The sequence below is a fragment of the Limulus polyphemus genome, unplaced genomic scaffold, assembly GCF_000517525.1.
Source record: "Limulus polyphemus unplaced genomic scaffold, Limulus_polyphemus-2.1.2 Scaffold3535, whole genome shotgun sequence".
Taxonomy (NCBI): Eukaryota; Metazoa; Arthropoda; class Merostomata; order Xiphosura; family Limulidae; genus Limulus; species Limulus polyphemus.
The window spans coordinates 30053-46083 of record NW_013669145.1 but is presented as its reverse complement, the minus strand read 5'-3'; the positions used below and the strand labels follow the sequence as shown (position 1 = coordinate 46083).

The 16031-nt window shown below is 32.9% G+C and overlaps 1 protein-coding gene across 2 annotated transcripts in view; it reads right to left on the bottom strand.

The window, feature by feature from the left end:
• Positions 1-595: 595 nt before the first annotated feature.
• The window catches only part of LOC106469535 (pancreatic triacylglycerol lipase-like), a 43873-nt gene continuing 28437 nt past the window's right edge, over positions 596-16031 (bottom strand). For both annotated transcript variants that reach the window (XM_013930034.2, XM_022398073.1), the window contains exons 2-10: positions 14406-14668; positions 13308-13454; positions 11780-11888; positions 10709-10831; positions 9048-9149; positions 7577-7825; positions 6449-6599; positions 5377-5592; positions 596-3523 (exon numbers count right to left, since the gene is read on the bottom strand). In XM_013930034.2, coding sequence (XP_013785488.1) covers positions 3436-3523; positions 5377-5592; positions 6449-6599; positions 7577-7825; positions 9048-9149; positions 10709-10831; positions 11780-11888; positions 13308-13454; positions 14406-14668 — 1448 coding nt within the window. In that variant the 3' untranslated portion in view covers positions 596-3435. The remainder of the gene's footprint in view (positions 3524-5376; positions 5593-6448; positions 6600-7576; positions 7826-9047; positions 9150-10708; positions 10832-11779; positions 11889-13307; positions 13455-14405; positions 14669-16031) is intronic.

Here is a 16031-nt window from a genome sequence, read left to right as displayed (position 1 = left end):
CAAATGTCACAGCGGTATGTCTGCAGACTTACAACGCTAAAATCGGGTTTCGATACTCGTGGTGGGCACAGGTCAGATAGCCCATTCTGAGCTTTGTGCATAACTACAAACAAAGAAACAAACTATTGTTTGATAACGCACCAACAGCTGAAAGTACGGAGCGTATACATCGGCATATATATATATATGTGTGTGTGTGTGTATGTGTATGTACATATATCTATGTGTGTATGTATATATACATATGTATGTGATTAGCTAGCCGATCTTGACAGATCGGCAAGCTGACCATTAGGCTATGCCAGACCCTTATATTTGAGGGATTGCATACAGAAAACTTCTAAATAATTCATACACTTTTTTAGTATACTTATATGCAATCTCAATAAAATGTTATACTAAATATCATAATTATTCTTTAATTTGTAGTTTAGTACTGGTATATAGAAGAAACACAACAACTTAACTTACAAGTTCTTATTAGTGGATTTTTATAACTCCATGTAGAACAATTCTCTCCATTCATATGAAGATAAATATAATTTTCGTGATGAATATTGTTAAGCTTTCAAAATAAATTAGATAAAGCGTGTTAAACATGTTACAAACACCAGAAATTTATTTCGTCATTCTTCACACATTGCTTCTACAATAATTAACAGCGAGAATTTTAACACCCTACTGCTCTTACAATTGAGAAGTTTTCTTGCTAACTTAGAATGAGCCAAGAAATGAAAACATAAACTTGATTAGTATAGAAATCAGCGTAATTTAAAAGTGAGTTTATTGTTTACTTCACACTAAAACATCATTTATATTGATTTCAGTATAGCACTATTTTTTTTCGAAATCATTTAAACCGGTTTTAATATTATGATTTCAGTATATCTATAAAGAAACCCAAAATCACGTGGATTTTTGCATTTATTAAATATGCTTTGAAATTTTACCAAAATTAACCTCTCTCTTGCCATAATATTATATTTAATATTATATAATATTTTACTTCGATGAATTATTTAGAAGAATGGTTGAATATGGTAAAATTAACCTTAATGAAGTTAACAAGTTCGAAATCTACCTGTCAAAGAAAATAAAAACCAGAAGCCTTCCTCAATGTTAAATAATAAAACAAAAGCCTTGTCGTTATACGTACCCACTTTATCATGTAAATATATTTGATTTGAATGCTTTGTGTCTTAATTATTATAAATGACAATTTGAATGATACTATATTTCTATATTTAAAAGGTAACGAAATTTTCAACAGAAATCAATGAAATATCCTTGTTTATATCCAAATTATTGTTATAGTCTTAATACAGTATAAAGAAAAATAAATATAGCAGTACTAATTTAATAAACAAAAAGCATGAAGCTCAGGTTTTCGTTGAGAGCAGATTGCGACGAAAAAAAATCAATCATATCAGGACAGTTTAGAAACAGAAATAGACACTTGAAAATTTATATTAATAAAAAATAACGCGTGTGATGATTGTATGTATTTGAAGAAACAAACCAGGGAATAAAATATTATTGCAATATATTTTTTTCAGAAACTAAACTATGACTCGCAAACTTTTAATAAAAGTGAACTCATCTTCTTAAGATATAATTACAACATTCTAATTCAGGTCTAATTAAACCAGCAAAAGGCTACTGGTTAACTAGATACTGTCCCTATTACGTGCATGAACCATTCATTACGATGAACAAACTTGTACTTCCATCAGAGATTCACGCCTTGCCTGCAGTGAAAAAAACATGTACTCCGATGGACCTTTTGATTTGTTCATCATTAAGAAATGTGACAAGATCTTGGTGCCAACTTCAGAGATAGACGATGACATTCACACCGTTCACGCTTCATCGCTGGCTACTTGAACAATGGTTAGAATGAAAAATTCAGTAATTTATCCGGACCTTACCCTCCCATGGAACGTGGAGAGGTTTCACGTTCCATTTACCTAAAAGCCACACTGGATCAGCAGGAAAATGAGTTAGTTGGAAATGGGTTGAGGAAACATTCTGCAGGGGTTGTATACCTCTCGAGATGAACATACACGATAATAAAGCCGGTGTAAACATATGTGAACCGTATTATTTTATATACCTGAGGCCTGATATCACTGCAGAAAGTGTAGCATGCAAGAAGGCTCTTGCGGAGCAACACCATTTTCACACCTTAGTGTAAGGTGTTTTGTTTGTTTTGCTGAATTTCGCGAATAGCTACTCGAGGACTATCTGCGCTAGCCGTCCCTAATTTTGAAGTAATAGACTAGAGGGAAAGCAGCACTAACACTACCAAGTTACCAACTGCCAATTCTTGGGTTACTCTGTACCAACGAATAGTGGGCTTGACCGTCAAGTTATAACGACCCCCCAAGCATGATCAGCGACAGGCTTCGATTCCACGACCTGGAGATTGCAATTTCAGTTCCCTAACCACCAGACCCAAGTGCAATATGATTTGTTCTCAGGAAAAGATCACATTTCATATTGATTAATAGTTTGCAAGTTGTAGTTTAGTTATTTTGAAAATACGTACCAATTAATTGTTGAATCTATTTTCCCAGTATACATCAGGCTAATATGTGGGTACAGCACAACATTATATGTGTTTGATAAGCAAGGAAGTATTAGAATAACAAGTGTTGTTAAAAAATTAAGTACATAAAGAAGCATCAGTGCGACAATATACCCTTGATAATAATTAAATAAATACAGAAGTATTAACGCAGTAATATACGTTTCACAATGATTGGATAAATAAGAATATTTACGTTGGATAGTAATTTAGAAGGAATATAAATACCAACGAATGTCTAACTATAACTGAATAAAACTCCTATAGAATAAAAATGTTATCGTATATAATATCCTACTAACAGCTTTTAATCATTCAGTAACCAACGATAATGTTAAGTATCCGGACATCAATACGCGTTTAATAACTAAAGTATCACTATGACAATATAAATTTCGTAATTATTAAGTAAATAAAGAGGTATCAGTACAATAATTTACTTCTCATAATGGCTGAGTAATTATAAGTATAGTTACAGCAATATGTCTAGCACTTTTAAGCACCTTAAAATTATCAGTATGATAATATGTTTAGTAATTTCTAAGTAGCTAAAGAGACATCAGTACATTAAAATTAGTGATGATAATAAAATTAGTTCAATTTAGCATGAAAGAGTAGAAAATATTAAAAAGTACTAGTATCTGCTTGTTTAACAATAACTAAAGCAAGTTAATAATTAGTAATACGCTTTTTACGAATACCATGCAATAATAAAATAATAACATTTTACATAAAGTAAGCCTTAAGATAACATAAAAAATATCCAATGTTCAGTTTTGTAACCATTAATGAAATAATATCAAAAATAACATATATTTTAGTTCTCGTAGACATTTTGTTCTTTATTTTTAAGGTTGTGCACACGTCCCGCCCTTGTAGAGATATTTCACTTCATTTGCATAAAGAACTGGTTCTCCAACTGGACAAAATAGTTCCCTGAAAAGAAAAATATAATTGATGAATTATTCAGCTTTCGTGATCATGTCCAGTATATTTATAATGATAAATGCTTCATTCTAACCATGCTAGTATGGTAGCCACCTAAAATTACCTTTTGAAGGTGTTTAACAATTTCGTTTAAAGATGAGACTTCCCGATATTATGAGGGTGATCACAAGCTTCAAAATTTGAATTCTTAAGCTCCGGTCTTCTAAAGTCTCTAAATTTGATTATTCATTATTTAGAAGGTTCAAATATGTATTTCTAAAAATCCTGTCAGAAGGTGTCTTTTTTTATGGAATGTATAGCTATGTTAGAGAAGAGAGTTTTCAACTGTGTGTGATATCTGATTTCTAATCCTAGACGATAAATACAACCAAATCCAAAAAATATCAGTGCCCATAAGCTAGGTGTAAAATACACAAAGTTATCGTTGAGTTGGTAGACTCTATACATAGGGATGGCCAAGTACTCAACAGGCATAATACAAATATGCACGCTAAAAAAATCAACAATGACAGAAAGTTTTACTTTAAAGAATAATTGCCATTCACTTTCTTTGTTTCTTTACCCAACAAAATAAAACAACAACAACAAAAAAAAAAAAACGAGGAAAGAAACCATAGCTAAGATACTAAACCAGAAAGTGACCAACTCACCAAATTGTTAATCTTTCTTCTTCTTGTTTCAGTCGAGATAACTCTACAACTGTTTTATCACTATCGTCAGTTTAAACTTAAATTCCCTCTATGTGTTTCTGTGCAGTGCACGATGTAATCGCATAATCGTAATAACTGGTAGTAATTTAAAAAAATAACAATAATTCTAGTGTAAACGATGTTATCATTACCCATAGAAGTTAGCTTTCTTACAAAAATTTGGTGTTCCTTTCACAAGGTGAAACAGGAATTACCAGCAAGGGGGAAAACGTCACAAATCAAGTAATATAAAACATTTGGTAAATGTAAAACTTTGTAGGGATGGCAGCGCCAAGAAGAATGCAAACAAGAACATAGGGATGATACATTTTGTACTAATGTATTTTACAGTATAGCATTAAATTTTAATATTGAAAGTCGTGTAGGGATGATACATGTATCATCCCTGTATTGTTGTTTGCATTATTTTTGGCACTGCCATCCCTACATCGTTTTACATTTACAAAATGTTTCTAACGACTTATGTATATAAATTTTATTTGGGATTACTTGAGTGATTCACCAATCCAAATGAAATAAGACCTAAAAAGTTGGGTTTGTTTAATATGAGACCAACGTTTTATTTTTTTTGATAGAAGTATAATCCAAGTCCTCTTCCAGGTTCTTAGATATTAGCTTCCGCTTACAGGAGTATATCTTGGTTTTAATCAAGCTACTGCATCTCAAACGCAGCAGGTCTTAGTTTCCACTTATAGGGGCAGATACATAGTTGATTGTAACCAAGCTACCGATTCTGGAAGCTGAAGGTCTTAGTTTCCACTTACAGGGGCAGATACATAGTTGATTGTAACCAAGCTACCGATTCTGGAAGCTGAAGGTCTTAGTTTCCACTTACAGGAGCAGATACATAGTTGATTGTAATCAAGCTACCGATTCTGGAAGCTCAAGGTCTTAGTTTCCACTTACAGGGGCAGATACATAGTTGATTGTAACCAAGCTACCGACTCTAGAAGCCGCAGGTCTTAATTGCCGCATCATTGATTTATAAAAAATTAAATCATAACGTTTTACTAAGAGTTTGTTTTGTTCACATCTACACTAGACTCTGATGGGTAAGGTAATTCACTCTTACTGTTTTTCTTGTTTTAAACTGTCCAAACAATAGCCACATAACTCTGTTTTTACGCTTACCTGATTCCACTTTCCAAATTATTTACTTCAAATCGTTCGATTGGAAGTGCTGGTGGTTTGCTATTGTAGCCGTCTTGCTTGTTGAAACTGTCGAAGGTATAATCGTAGGAAGGTACTTGTAAAGGTCGCCACTCCACGTCCAGCCTGATAATACTGCCAAGATCTTTCGAACTTAGCAAGAACTCAACAGCTTTTTCAGGTGTGAAGTCAACAGGCCTAATGAAAGGAAAATTCGTAATATTACTCAATTACTGAAATTCGTCAAACGATAAAAATACTATATTTAGGAGGTACAACACATAAAACAGTAACAGAAACTTATCAATCTCATTCGTTCACTTATTTTTTCTTCACATTGATACTCTATTATATAGCACATATAGGATAAAGGTATAACAATATCTTACTTACTATTCCATTATATATATATAATTTGACATAATTCGGAGTAACAACATAGGTTTTTTTTTTAAAGTGACAAAGTAAGCGTTTTAAAAATACGTTTCATCTAATTAAGTATTTGATTACATTATAATTTACTTTTATTATCAATCGGTCCCTTTTATCAAACGTGGATACTTACAGTTTGGATTGCACATCCAATATAAAAACAATATAATCGAATATTCAAAAATATTAAAAATCTTCTCATGTTTACTTAATTAGTTTTGGTTTTGATTCATTAGTGTCCGTAATGGTTTTTGCAGAAGTAATAGTATTATGAACCAGGATTAAATACGAATGGAACGGTCTGGAATGGAGTTTTGCCTCTTGAGGAGTTGAACTATAAATGTTCCTGGTCTTCTGATTGTAATGTCAAATTGGATCAAGAATGAGAGTTTTTCCTCTTTCATAATCCCAATTTAACCACTTCAACTGCCATAAGAAAAACATTATCTTTAATTAGTAATTTTAGAGTTCGATGATGGCGATGACAAGATACGTGAAAATTTTACATGTCATATCTTACTTATTCGTTTCATGTTTTATTTTATAAATCCCTGAAAAAAGAAAAGAAAATCTAGTCCTCACGTCTCTTAAAAATCATAAAAAATCTAAATTTATTTTTTACTTTCTCGTGGCCTGGAGGGGTTGTGTCTGCTTTTTTGATCCTGTAAGGCGCAAAAACATGAGCCCTCGAAGTGGGCCTAACTTGGAGCTATCGTCATCTTTGTCTGTCTTCTTCCTTTCTGCAATCTCAGCTTTCACGTGATAATGGTAGCCTATGGAGAGAGATGGAATTGATACTTTGAAAGTTGTTTTATTTCTTATTTATTGCTGTACGTAATAGTAGTAGTAAGTTACACACGTGCACTGAGTTCAACCTATACATAATATTAAAACTCCAAAGAAACTATAGTGTTGTACTTAAGATGTTGATTACGGAAAAAAGTGAAAACAACATATAGTTGCATTGTATTTTCACGATAGCAACAGTTGTTCGGAAATTGGTTGAACCTCTTAGACTGTTTAGCCCTTCTATCAAGATATCGAGTTATCCGACAAAAATATGATTTATCTACTTCATTATACCTGAGATGTGTGAAAAATATAGCGGTTAATGTTTTATTAATTTTTAAGGTGCGGGACCAAAATTCACCAACATACAAAGTATAATATCTGTTGCTTTTATTTAGAAAACGCTGGTTGTTGTTACTTACGACGCCCTGGTGTAAATTCTATCCGAACTATCTGTTTATTGTAACTTACGACACCTTAGTGTAAATTCTATCCGTACTATCTGTTTGTAGTTACTTACGACACCCTGGTGTAAATTCTATCCGTACTATCTATTTGTTGTTACTTATGACACCTTAGTGTAAATTCTATCTGTACTATCTGTTTGTAGTTACTTACGACACCCTGGTGTAAATTCTATCCGTACTATCTATTTGTTGTTACTTATGACACCCTGGTGTAAATTCTATCCGTACTATCTGTTTATTGTTACTTATGACACCTTAGTGTAAATTCTATCTGTACTATCTGTTTGTTGTTACTTACGACACCTTAGTGTAAATTCTATCCGTACCATCTGTTTGTTGTTACTTACGACACCCTAGTGTAAATTCTATCCGTACTATTTGTTTGTTGTTACTTACGACACCCTAGTGTAAATTCTATCCGTACTATCTGTTTGTTGTTACTTACGACACCCTTGTGTAAACTCTGTCCGTACTATCTGTTGATTTTTACTTACGACACGCTGGTATACTCTTGCCAACAGATAAGTACATCTTGACGGATTCAGTTTTCTTGTACTGCTGCCAGTTATCAGCTTTGAATCCTAGCGATGCACATAGAGAGCCGTTACCACAGCCATCGGTACATCTGCCAGCTGTAAAGTTATGGTAACTGTCACACACATAGCCGTAGAATGGACAGTCAGTGTTAATAGATTCCGTAAACAGCTGCCAGGATGGGACGGCGTCACAGTCGCCATAATGACCTGTAAAAGAAGTTGCAATATAAAGTTATAAAAAACAGTTCAAAATAATATGATGAAATATGGTCTGTTTTCAAGGAAATATGATATGATACGAGATGATGTCTAGATAACATTGTTCAGGCTGTTGTAGAAAATAACATTGAAATACGGACCGTTGTCAAAAACATGGTTCAGGGTTTATCCACTGAAATACCAGCTAGTGTCAAAAACAACATTGATTGTGATTATTTGCTGAAATACGGACCGTTGTCAAAAACATGGTTCAGGGTTTATCCACTGAAATACCAGCTAGTGCCAAAAACAACATTGATTGTGATTATTTGCTGAAATAAGGACTGTTGTCAAAACAACACAATTCAGGTTTATCTACTGAAATACGGGCTATTATCAAAAACAACACTATTTATGATTAGCTGTTAAAATACCAGCTGTTGTCAAAAACATTGTTATTCAGGGTTATCTGTTAACGATTGAAGTTAAGCAGCTACGCTTTCAACAAAAGTTAGGAATAGCTACTGAAATATAACTTGCAAACCATAGTTATAGATGAGACTAGCCACAGCTAAAACCCATTTGTAGTGTCGTTACAAACCACGGCTACAGATGAGACCAACCACAGCTAAGATCCATTTGTAGTGTTGTTACAAACTCGCGTTATAGATAAGATTAGCCACAGGTAAGACCCGCTTGTGGTGTTGTTACAAACCACGGCTACAGATGAGACCAACCACAGCTAAGATCCATTTGTAGTGTTGTTACAAACTCGCGTTATAGATAAGATTAGCCATAGCTGAGACCCGCTTGTGGTGTTGTTACAAACCACAGCTACAGATGAGACCAACCACGACTGAGATCCATTTGTAGTGTCATCATACATCACTACATGCGGGTTTCAGTCATGGTCAGTCTTATCTGTAGCTGTGTTGATTTTGACAGGGCTCTTGAGTTATGTTGTCACACATTAAGAACACTGTCAAAATCTATGTTTAATAACCATTAGAAAAAAAAATGAAAGCCGTAATTTTGGAGATATAATAACTTTACAAGCAGAAACACCTGCTTGGTGAGGAGATTCCAGTATGTGAATTCTGCACGGTCTCACTTTTCTTGTTTTCAGAAAAATTATTAACAGCCACACGTCATACCTTACATGTCCGTGATCTTTCATGCGTATTTCTAGTACGTAACTGTCTGTGCTACAACTAGTAGCTATAGTACATACCACTGCTATGTGACTCGCCGATAGTGTTGCTGCAACCATGAGGCTTTCTGCCACCGTTGGGATAAAAGTCGATATGACCGCTGGGTTCTAACTTGTCGATCACTGTATAAAGAAATATAAGTTTTCATATTAATAAACAAACTTCGTCAAGTTTCAGAAGAATATCCTACTTGTTTTCTCAAATTAATCTTCTATCTAATGCCTTGTATGTAGATGGATAGATAAATGGATAGAAATAGAGAGAAGAAAGTCAGAAAGTGAAAAACCAGTAGAGTAAAACATATACAAATTAATAGATACATAAACTATTAAGGGGACTCTTAAATTAAAAAGAGTATGTGAAAAACAAAATAATAAGTTTTCTTGAAATTACAGTTTGTTTTGGATATTCGTAATAAAGTTATTCTACACCATTTTAAGTGTTTATTTCTCTTTTCGCATAACTGCTTCTTACCCCTCCCTTTTTTTTTATAATCAAAAACCAACATTATGAGACTGAATCTTGGCACAGCTTGTAAGGTAAGCCGGTTATATTACATTGTTTATTTTAAATAAACGCTCCGAAACAAGTTCTGTTTCACCTTTAATATGACGCATGGAGAGCAAGTCACGTAGAAAAAATACCTTGGTACATGCTGGTTGGATCAGAAAATGATCATTTCTGAGAGTCTTTTAATATATTTAGACTGTAAATATCGTGACTTTTAATATACTTAGACTGTAAATATCGTTAATTTTAATATACTTGGACTCTAAATATCGTTACTTTTAATATACTTAGACTGTAAATATCGTGACTTTTAATATATTTGGACTGTAAATATCGTGACTTTTAATATATTTGGACTGTAAATATCGTGACTTTTATTATATTTGGACTGTAAATATCGTGACTTTTAATATATTTGGACTGTAAATATCGTGACTTTTAATATATTTGGACTGTAAATATCGTGACTTTTAATATACTTAGACTGTAAATATCGTGACTTTTAATATATTTGGACTGTAAATATCGTGACTTTTAATATACTTAGACTGTAAATATCGTTACTTTTAATATACTTAGACTGTAAATATCGTGACTTTTAATATATTTGGACTGTAAATATCGTGACTTTTAATATACTTAGACTGTAAATATCTCGCAAGTTTCAATAAATTTGGGCCATAGAGATCGTGCCATTTAACAAGCTAAACCTTTGAAGAAACCCAACAAAAACTCTGTATAAAACACTATAATATTAAGTATATCTTGATCAATGCTACTACACATAAGGGTAAGTAGATCTTGAATGATCTCTAACTTCTCATTTTTAATTTCTCACCTTTCGGAAAATACTTCAATTATAATATAACACCGATAACTGTCTTACAGTCTTAATATTTCAGCTGGTAATTTTGGTATCGATTTTTATCTTTTAATTTCTAACCCTTTTTGAAAACACTTGAAAACAAAAGTGACAATTTTATTACTATTCAAATCTTTTCCTATGGATTTTTACATCTAAGAAAATTATAGAAACATAACACAAAACTGATAATCTTTTAATTCTCAACATTTTTCTTCTACTTTCATATTTAAAAGGAAAAAAACCCAACAAAAAAAAACCATGAGACATATACACAAAACAAATAATTTATTTTTGTTTACTTCTCACCTCTGCCGTTTACGACGATTCGCTCGTCATTAGTATGTATGACATCAACGAATTCAGCATCCGAGGGGTCCAGATGGACTTTTGGATCGGTTTTTTGGAAATATGGACCAGCTGGGTCAAGTCCTATTAAAAACAATTCATTAAAAGTTGGATGTATAAAGAAAGGCCTGTGTTAATAAACAGTCATTCTTATCATGAAATATTTTTGAAGCGATATTTCATAGAAGTTACTACTTTTGTTTTTCTCAAAATTTCTGGCTTTAAGTATTCTGTAACTGACGCATAAAATATGCTTTATCTAACTATGCCTACAGTAAAATTACATCATATAAGATTACTTACATAATACAACGTTATGTAAGACATCATATGATAGAGGTATTTCAATTTAAATAATGCTACAATAAAAATATCATTCACGCCATTTTGCTCTTACTAATGTTACCCATAATACATTTCTCCGGATAATGTTGTAGTAATGCTATGTTTTATTATTTTACTATCACTAGTGATTTAGGAAATACTTATATGTCAGAGAGCTATGCATGGCCTAGTAGTAAGAGCGCAAATTGGAAGGTCTAAAATTCGAGCTTGCTATAGAGCGTTTATCGTACTCTGTACTTTCAGCTGTGGGGGCGTTATAAAAGTCACAGTGAATCCCGCTAATTGGTTAAGAGTAGCTGTGTAGATAGCGGGTGGTACGGGCTGATTACCCGTTTTATGGCAAGCATTTCCAACTTAGGGGTGGCTATGCCTGAATCTTGAGATATTATGGCGACATTTATTTTATTCGAATGTCACAATGAAGGCACCGTACATAAGGAAAAATTTACTATAAATAGTGTCACAGTAAGTGGACCGTACAAAAGGTATATATTACTTTTGATACTGTAACAATAAGTCTGAAATGAACATGTTCGAACTGAAGATGAAAAACTTGTTTTATTAACAAAAGGTTTGAACATTGTCAAAGTTACTATTAAAAACAACAATAAATATTTACATTCAGAAAAGATTAGTTGTTATCAGAATCCTTTGATGAAGAGGAGTTGACTTAAAACTTTGCCTTACCTGTTATCCTACCAAGACCTGGAACTTTCTCTCCTGTGTATCCGGCAATATGGGCTCCCACACCTAGCCCTATGATGTGCATGTTTGATGGAGGCACAGACTGTTTTTCCTAAATTATATCATCATATGAGAATTTAAACAGCACTAGTGGATAACATAACGAAATATCTGTATTTGAAAAATATTTTAATATTCAACTGAAATATTGCTAAATATCGGTGGGTAGGGTCCATTATACTGGTTTACTCGTAAATGTTATAGTAGGTTAAGTGTTTTATACTAGCTTACTTGTAACTTTTTTGAGGATCTGATTCATTATACTGGCTTATTCGCAACTGTTTTAGTACATCGGATCCTTTATACTGCTTTAATATTAATATTTTAATATGTCAGTTCATTATACTGGTTTACTTGTATTTGCTTTTGTACATCAGATCCATTATATTGGTACATGTAGTTGCTTTTGTAGGTTAGGTCCATTATATTGGTACTTGTAGTTGCTTTTGTACATCAGATCCATTATATTGGTTCTTGTACTTGCTTTTGTAGATCGGATACATTATATTGGTACTTGTAGTTGCTTTTGTACATCAGATCCATTATATTGGTACTTGTACTTGCTTTTGTAAATCGGATACATTATATTGGTACTTGTAGTTGCTTTTGTACATCAGATACATTACATGGATACTTATAGTTGCTTTTGTAGATCAGGTCTAATACAGTGGATACCTGTTTGCTTGTACTTCGATCAGGTTCTATATATATATATATATTTAACTGGGTTTGGTACAATGATCTGGGTTTCTTGTATATTTTTTTTAGTGAGCCAGGTTCAACATACTGGCTTATTTTTAATTATTTTATTGCGTCAAGTCAGGGAAGTAGCTTTAAACATTGTGTAGGATCAATCTGTGGATCAATTAAATATAGGTTTTTTTTTCTCAGTGAAATTACTGCTTTTTCCCTCAATCTCTTGACATAAAATCTATAATAAGTTATTCTGAGGTTTTTTATTTACCATAAAACGTATAAATGCCAAATGTGTAGTTCTACTTTCGATTTTGCGCGGTTACATTCTTTCAAGAGCATCACACACGCGTCTTATAGATTTGAGATGTTCCAAGGGGAGCACAGGTTCTGAAAAATCATTCTTATAAAGTGCAATTAATCCTCAATGATTTATTGTTTTCCATATTATTCCCTTCATTTCACCCAAGTGTCAACAAGTGTGCATGACTTACTTGTAGGCCCGGCATGGCCAGGTGGTTAGGGCGCTCGTCTCGCAATCTGAGAGTCGCGGGTTCGAATCCCCGTCACACCAAACACGCTCGCCCTTTCAGCTGTGGGGGCGTTATAATGTGACGGTTAATCCCACTATTCGTTGGTAAAAGAGTAGCCCAAGAGTTGGCGGTGGGTGGTGATGACTAGCTGCCTTCCCTCTAGTCTTACACTGCTAAATTAGGGATGGCTAATGCAGATAGCCCTCGTGTAGCTTTGCGCGAAATTCAAAAACAAACAAACTTACTTGTAAAAATGTTAAAAATTCCGCGAGAATAGCTCCAACCATACGAGCATTAGCCACAGCTTGAGTGTAAGGGGAAGTGGCACCTCTGGACCAGTCCAGGGAAATGATGTTGTAGTCGTCGTAGGTCAGGAGTTCTCGAATCATTTGCTGAAAGTTAAAAATTAGATAAATATTTAAACTAAAAATTGAGTACAACTCTGTCAGTAAGACTTCTTACACGCAAACAAGATCCGGAAAGTTTTTGATGTTATAAGCATAAAACACTATAATAATAATAATAAAAAAAACAGAAAGCTTCTAGTTGATACATATTCCTAAAGTTTCGATTCCTATTATATCTTATATTTATTAGTGGGTTGTAGGAAAATCATTACTTTACTGGCCCAGAGTTACGGGTGATTCAAAGGTGAATTTTAATTACGATTAGTGTATCAAAGTGATAAAAAACTATAATCCCAGAGCTACATCTGGTTGAAAGCTGTGAGTTAACTATGATTGGTGTAGTAAGTGATAAGAAAACTATAAACCCAGAACTACATCTGGTTGAAAGCTGTGAGTTAACTATGATTGGTGTATTAAGTGATAAGAAAACTATAAACCCACAACTACATCTGGTTGAAAGCTGTGAGTTAACTATGATTGGTGTATTAAGTGATAAGAAAACTATAAACCCACAACTACATCTGGTTGAAAGCTGTGAGTTAACTATGATTGGTGTATTAAGTGATAAGAAAACTATTAACCCACAACTACATCTGGTTGAAAGCTCGGATTTAACTATGATTGGTGTCTTAAGTGATAAGAAAACTATAAACCCAGAACTACATCTGGTTGAAAGCTGTGAGTTAACTATGATTGGTGTATTAAGTGATAAGAAAACTATAAACCCACAACTACATCTGGTTGAAAGCTGTGAGTTAACTATGATTGGTGTATTAAGTGATAAGAAAACTATAAACCCAGAACTACATCTGGTTGAAAGCTGTGAGTTAACTATGATTGGTGTATTAAGTGACAAGAAAACTATTAACCCAGAACTACAGCTTGTTGAAAGCTTGGATTTAACTATGATTGGTAAATACATAACTTGGTACAAACCAGCATCCAGTCATGATTGACATCCTCCAGATAATCATGCACAAGTATCTTCACTGGTTTAGTAGGATCGAAGCCTGACTTGGAGATTTCATCAGTGGTCAGTCTTTGGAAGTAGTTAGGATTCTTCCTGGTCGTCAAGAGAAAGTTAACATTGAGGGAGTCAGGAGGGTAAGGAAACAGGTTGACTGGGCGATACAGAGAAAGGAAGGGTTCTCCGATTGAGAAACATCCTATTTTACCATAACAACGTTTAAGGACGTCATCTGTACAGAAAATGTATAAAACTGATGAATATCACCGAATTGTGAAGGAAAATATAATTTTTGTTTCATTTGAAATACACATATAAGTAAAAAATATAAAGTACTGCAAACTCTTCATAAATTAAAAAAGTCATTTCTAATTTTGTAATCAGTTATAATGATTCAAACTTAACTAAGAAATAACATTAACAACGAAATAATTTCTCTATGTTATAGCTTTTAAAGTGGGTTTGGAGGAGGGTTTTTATTTTATTTAAGGGATATTGTTGTTTGTTTGTTATTAAGCACAAGGCCACATAGGGTTATCTATGTTCTGCCCACCACGTGCATCGAAACCCGGTTTCTAACGGAATAAGTCCGCAGACATATCGCTGTGTCACTGGGGGGCTTAAAAGGATATTTTAACGTTATAAGCTGCGTTCTTTAGAATGGTCCCTCAAGTGCCGAAACATCATATCTGTCTAAGTAAATTTTTTTCGTCAAAAGCTACTGCAAAAGAAGTAACTTACAAAAATTCTTATTACTAGTAAGTAAACTCAAATGAAATTATTAACAAGGAATGGAAAAAAGCTTTTAGAAAGTGAACTTATTGTATATCACCATATTAGGACTGTTCCATAGTTTACTGATGTATAGTTATATGAATAAATAAAACACAGAATCAAACTGAAGACTATTAGAAGTGTAAACAGAGTTTGAAAATAGTCAACGGTCCACAATATAAAGTCTTGTAATTGGTCTCTCTAGAAATGTTCAGAACTTATAGTTACGATAGTCTCTATAAATATTCAAATCTAGTTTCGGTCCTAACTGTAAAATTTTAAATCGATTGTTTGTCATAACTGTCAATTTGAAATCTAATGTTTACCATAACTATAAAATTTTAAATCGAATGTTTTTCCTTAGTGTAAAATTTTAAATCTAATGTTTACCATAACTATAAAATTTTAAATCGAATGTTTTTCCTTAGTGTAAAATTTTAAATCTAATGTTTGTCCTAACTGTAAAATTTTAAATCTAATGTTTGTCCTAACTGTAAAATTTTAAATCTAATGTTTGTCCTAACTATAAAATTTTAAATCGAATGTTTTTCCTTACTGTAAAATTTCAAATCGAATGTTTGTCCTAACTGTAAAATTTTAAATCGAATGTTTGTCATAACTGTAAAATTTTAAATCGAATGTTTGTCCTAACTGTAAAATTTTAAATCGAATGTTTGTCCTAACTACAAAATTTTAAATCGAATGTTTTTCCTTACTGTAAAATTTTAAATCGAATGTTTGTCATAACTATAAAATTTTAAATCGAATGTTTTTCCTTACTGTAAAATTTTAAATCGAATGTTTGTCATAACTATAAAATT